This window comes from Guillardia theta, assembly GCF_000315625.1.
Source record: "Guillardia theta CCMP2712 unplaced genomic scaffold GUITHscaffold_231, whole genome shotgun sequence".
Classification (NCBI taxonomy): Eukaryota; class Cryptophyceae; order Pyrenomonadales; family Geminigeraceae; genus Guillardia; species Guillardia theta.
The window spans coordinates 57,231-62,305 of record NW_005434445.1 but is presented as its reverse complement, the minus strand read 5'-3'; the positions used below and the strand labels follow the sequence as shown (position 1 = coordinate 62,305).

Below are 5,075 nucleotides of genomic sequence, written 5' to 3'. Positions count from 1 at the left end.
GCGCGTCCTGCAGGCTGTCGACCATGGACAGCATGAGGCTCAGCTTCGACCTCGTCACCTCCAGCTCCCGCTGCAGAAGAGTCTTCTCGTCTGCGTCTTCCTCCTCCCCCCCAGCCTCCGCTGCCTCCTGCTCCTCCTCCGCTGCTCCTGCTCCTGCTGTTGCTGCTGCCGGCCTGCCAGACGCTTCTTCGAGCTGCTCCCTCTCAAGGGTATGCCATGACCTGGCCTCCAGGTTTCCATCTAAAGATCTGCCCTCTCCCTCTTCTGCTCCAGCAGCAGCCTGCTCCTGCCTCTCATCCGCCTCCGCCTCCTCCTCCTCCCGCCCGAAGTCTTCGGCGTCCTCCCGTGGATCCTCCCGGGGCTGGGGAAGCAGCACCCTGGTGGGGCTCATCATGTTGAACGTGCCGTCTTGGACGACTACGATCATTCCGAAGAAGTCAGACGGGATCGTGACCTTTCTGTTAGGTATCTTGACCTCCCACCTGTACTCCTTACCCGACCTCACCACGTACTTGTACTCGTAGGCCACCAGGTCCCCAGGGAGCATCAGCTCCACCTCCCCCCTCCACTCCTTCCTGTCTCCCTCGCTGCTCAGCTCCAGCCCGCGATCAGGATCCCAGCTCCCTAGCTTCCCATGGTTGCCCACTACCAGCACCTCCTCTCCCTCCCTCAGCCCCAGCACGTCAACTTTGAACCGGAGGATGGTGGAGGAAGCCTCTGTGGAGCTTCCCTCCCTCCTGCTCGAGGGCCTCCTGGCAGGCTGCTGCAAGCTCTCTCGCTCCTCGCTCCTCGCCCTCAGGCTCGAGCTATGCTGGAGCTCGCTGTCATACGACTCGGCAGAGTCAAACCTGGCCGCCGCTCTCCTGCCCTCCTTGCTCCTATGATCCTGCAGCTTTCCCATCTGTTTGGCCTCCTTCATGAGCTGGTTGTGCCACTTCAGCTGGACCTGAGGGTCAAGAGGAGCCGAGGGCTCGGTGGAGGGAGAGTGCCAGGCGTCTCGCAGCGAGATCGAAGGCCTTATCCCCTCATACACAATGCTTGCCCGCTGCTTCCCATCGGACTCCGTCGGGTCCTCATCTCGGAAGGATGGGAGCCTATGGGTCATCGAGGCTTCTGCATGCTCCGCCTGCTCTCTCTCGTCGACATCCAACCAGCCCGATGAGTTCGCTGGATGAGGCAACGAGGCGGATCCCCCACGGAGACGAGACGACAGCCTGGCGCCTGAAGGAGACAAGGACGATGACGGTATCCGAGCTTGTGAGACTGAAGTCGAATCATAGAAGCTAGCAAGGACTGTGCTAATGCAGAGAAACAGAAGAGACACTGATGAAGAACGCTTGGAATGTACCATGCTCCAAATCTTCGCTCTACACCCCCCGGACAAAGATGCAGGTTGCAACAACACAATGACGCTTGGGTTCTTTTCTTGACCACATCCGAACTTCTTCAAACCAGCGGACGTTGAGGAGACCTGGACACTTCAAGGATCAGAACTCACGCCAAGCTCAAACATGTCTCCCATCTGGTGGATCACCAGCAAACATCCTACACCTCCTTGGAGGGACATGCCACGGGGAGTCACCCAGGAAGGAGCACAGCATATGACAATGCGGAAGGGAAGGATTCTAAGAGCCTGCTCTCTCTGCTGTCCATCTCTCGCCTCCTCTACCTGCACCTTCCCTCCCCTGCATCCCCGTCCCCCTCTCTCTTGCCCTGCCCCGCCCCCGGCCGGCATGGGCACTTAAAGGAGGAGGACCGAGGGGGGACGAGGGTATTTTTTGAACAATGTTTTATTTTATAAGTATTTGTAAAATCAGTATCGATAACATTTAAAATATTTATATATTTCCGCACAAAGTGGGTGTTGATGTATTATCAATAATATTTATAAAAAGGTCAGCCTATATCAAAATATTAGTTGAAAATGCTCTATTAATTTATATTCATATATATATATATATATGATAACGCACCAGACTACCCCGGAGCTCTGCTTTCACTACCCCCACCCATATGATGTCAAACTTCCTTCCTACCTGCACACCCCACCCCCTCGACACCCCTCCTACCCCCCTGTTGGCATCCCACTACACCGCCGTTGATTTTTGAGTACCCCTATCTACCTATTATAAAGTACCCACCCTTTGGAGGTTGTCAACTGCGGTCAACACTACCCACCCCACTAAATCTGAGACACTACCCCCTTTCACCCTTCCCGTCTGACCACACCATGCTCTGGGTTTAAGAGGGACCCACCCAACTAAGATAGGCTATCTCCGGGTTGAAAGTGAGGTGGGGTAGAGAGGTAAGCAGGGGTACATATCCCACTAGAAAAGAGGGTAGCAATGATTGGCAAGGGTAGGGTGATATTGAACCTAGCATGGTGCCTCCAAAGGGGGGGTATTTTTTTACGTATGAAAAGGGGGGTTACTTTTGCTCAATGAATAGGTGGGGGTACTTCAAAGAGGGGTAGGGGTAAGTGCAAATGTTCAGGTGGGGGGTAGGTACATCTTCAAAGTGAGCGGGAGCATGTAGAGAAATGGCGCATGCGGAAGGGGGCGGAGAGGGAGTGAGGGAGGGAGAGGAAGATGAGATGAGATGGGATGGGATGGGATGAGATGAGATGAGATGAGATGAGATGAGATGAGATGAGATGAGATGAGATGAGATGAGATGAGATGAGATGAGGTTAGATGAGATGAGATGAGATGAGATGAGATGAGATGAGATGAGATGAGGTTAGATGAGATGAGATGAGATGAGATGAGATGAGGTTAGATGAGATGAGGTTAGATGAGATGAGGTTAGATGAGATGAGATGAGATGAGATGAGATGAGATGAGATGAGATGAGGTTAGATGAGATGAGATGAGATGAAAGTGGCAAAAATGAGGGTGATGAGAAGCGAGGTAAAGTAAGGTAATGAAATGTGTATTGAGTCAAGGTGGAGATTGGTGTGTGATCAATAATATCTATTTCGGTTCCTCCTATTCTGTTTCCTGACATTTGTCGGCAGGGGCAGCGCTTTGCCCCTTGATCAACACTTAACGCTGTGCTTCCACCATCTTCCCAATCACGTTGGAGGTTGCTGTTGCCCTTGTGGTGATAGTTCTCTCTGTCTTGTTCTCCCAGGTAATGCATGTGGAGCCGCTGTGAGATCTGCTTCGTTGACGCCCTCCATGCTTCTTGTCATCTTGCCCTGCCTTGTCGCTTTTATGTCGCCATCGTTGACATGCCTTGCCTGACGTTCGTCTCTCAGACTCGAAGTTGCTTGTTCAGGTTCCTGGGCATTCGACTTGGAGTACAGAGAGGTTCTTTCAAGACGGTGAGGAGGGGGCTCGCGATCGCTGCTGGGAGATGACTTTAGCTTTACCCAGGGTTTTTCACACAGCTGCCTGTTTGGAGAGAGCGAGGACGCCATGACGGCGGCTTCGAGCTCTCGACTGGCAAGGTGAGATGCACCACTGTATTCATCAACGAGTTCTCCGTCTCTTTGCTCATCATGACTGCACTTGGCATCGTCGCCACAGTCATCATCGACTAGATAGACATCTATCATAATCATCGTCGTTGTCGTCGTCTCTAAACCTCCATCATCATCATCTTCTCCATCTCTCATCATCATATTCTTCTTCTTCTCCGTCATCATCATCTTGCTCCTCTTCCGCTCTTCTGACCATTGCCCGATCGGCTGACTCCCTTGCTCAGGGTATTGGATGGTGCTGAAGAGGTTGCCGACGAGGACACAGTGATGGACGTTGAGGTGAGAAGAACGAGATCAGAGACGACGAGTTTCCTCCTCTTCTACTGTCGTGCTCTCCTCTTCACTGATGATTTTTGACTTGCACAACTTCAATGTGTCTACTGATGCAGTGTATGCACATTTCAGCACATGCGCTGGCATTCACTGATACGCTTGTCAACTTGGTCAGGCTCAGACAGAGGACGCGCCGCAGGGTTTCTGTGTGGACTGTAAGGACCAGAGGGCGAGAGTGAGGTGCGAGGAATGCGGCGATGAATACTGCAGAGTCTGCTTCAATGTACGTATCTTCCTCGCCACCAATAATCCTTCACTGAAAAGACTTGGCATGAATCCCTCAAGCAATTTCCTCCCTCCCTCCCTCCCTCCCTCATCCTTGCATCCTTCTTCCCCCTTTTCCTCTCTGCTCTCGAGCTCCGTCTAATCCTCGTGTGTCTTCCTGCCAACTTCTCGTCTCATTCCTTGCCTTCTCTGTAACATAACCCTCTTCGCTTCCTCCTCCTCCTCCTCCTCCTCCTCCCTCTCGATCTGGTCCTCTCCCCCGTCATCTGTTCCCCTGATGTCTTCTCCTCCAGATGCTACATCGGAAGGGCAAGAGATCGTCTCACGCGCCCATCAGCCTGACGCCCAACGACGAAGCCAGCAGCGACGAGCGGGAAGAAATGACCTCCGCCGACCAGCCCGTCCCTTCCGCCGTGTCCTCCGAGCCGAGGGTGGATGCAGGTGGGAGGAGGGGAAATTTGAGAAAAAATTGAGAGCTGGATGAATAGAGGGTGCAAGGGCTGGGGAAATAGCAAGAGGAGGAGCAGGAGGAGGGGGGCAGCAGCAGCAGCAGCAGCAGCAGCAGCAGCAGCAGCAGGGTCTTCTGTATATTGACTAGCAGTGTAGGAAACTACTTCATTGAGAGAGCCAAATATATCCCCATACGCCTGACGCTGGCGGAGAGAAAGAAGCTGCGGCTGGTGGAGGCAGCGCTCTCGGTAGGAAGAGGGGGCGGGGGGAGGGAGGAGGAGCGCTGAGGTAGGAGCAGGTGAGCGGCTATACGGACAAGGTGGACACGCCGGGAGTGAAGAAGGCGAAGAGAGTTCACATGCAGCTGCAAGACATCTGCTCGTTCCTCTCCTCTCTGCTGATTGCGACCGACTACACCGCGGGGAAGGAGCTCATGGACAGCAGAGAGTTCAAGGAGCATGAGGTGAGGAAGAGAAGCGGGGAGGAGGATGGGAGGGGAGAAGAGGGGGAGATGTGCAAAGGAGAAAGATGATGAAGAGGAGGGGATGACGATTCGACGAACGGGGGAAGGGGGGAGGGGGGA

The 5,075-nt window shown here is 53.7% G+C and overlaps 2 protein-coding genes across 2 annotated transcripts in view; one reads left to right on the top strand and one right to left on the bottom strand.

The window, feature by feature from the left end:
* On the bottom strand, positions 1-1,351 carry GUITHDRAFT_121463 (hypothetical protein; the record flags this gene model as incomplete). Its single annotated transcript, XM_005819303.1, has 1 exon — positions 1-1,351. A coding segment is annotated over one exon (1,351 nt), but the record flags the coding sequence as incomplete, so codon positions are not given.
* A 1,522-nt stretch (positions 1,352-2,873) lies between these two features.
* GUITHDRAFT_148672 (hypothetical protein) overlaps positions 2,874-5,075 on the top strand; it is a gene marked incomplete at both ends in the record, with an annotated part of 5,630 nt that continues 3,428 nt past the window's right edge. Inside the window, 10 exons of the mRNA XM_005819304.1 lie at positions 2,874-2,914; positions 3,017-3,084; positions 3,133-3,152; positions 3,260-3,325; positions 3,378-3,451; positions 3,709-3,763; positions 3,933-4,040; positions 4,336-4,483; positions 4,649-4,740; positions 4,791-4,955. Of these exons, the coding sequence (XP_005819361.1) occupies positions 2,874-2,914; positions 3,017-3,084; positions 3,133-3,152; positions 3,260-3,325; positions 3,378-3,451; positions 3,709-3,763; positions 3,933-4,040; positions 4,336-4,483; positions 4,649-4,740; positions 4,791-4,955 (837 nt within the window). The remainder of the gene's footprint in view (positions 2,915-3,016; positions 3,085-3,132; positions 3,153-3,259; positions 3,326-3,377; positions 3,452-3,708; positions 3,764-3,932; positions 4,041-4,335; positions 4,484-4,648; positions 4,741-4,790; positions 4,956-5,075) is intronic.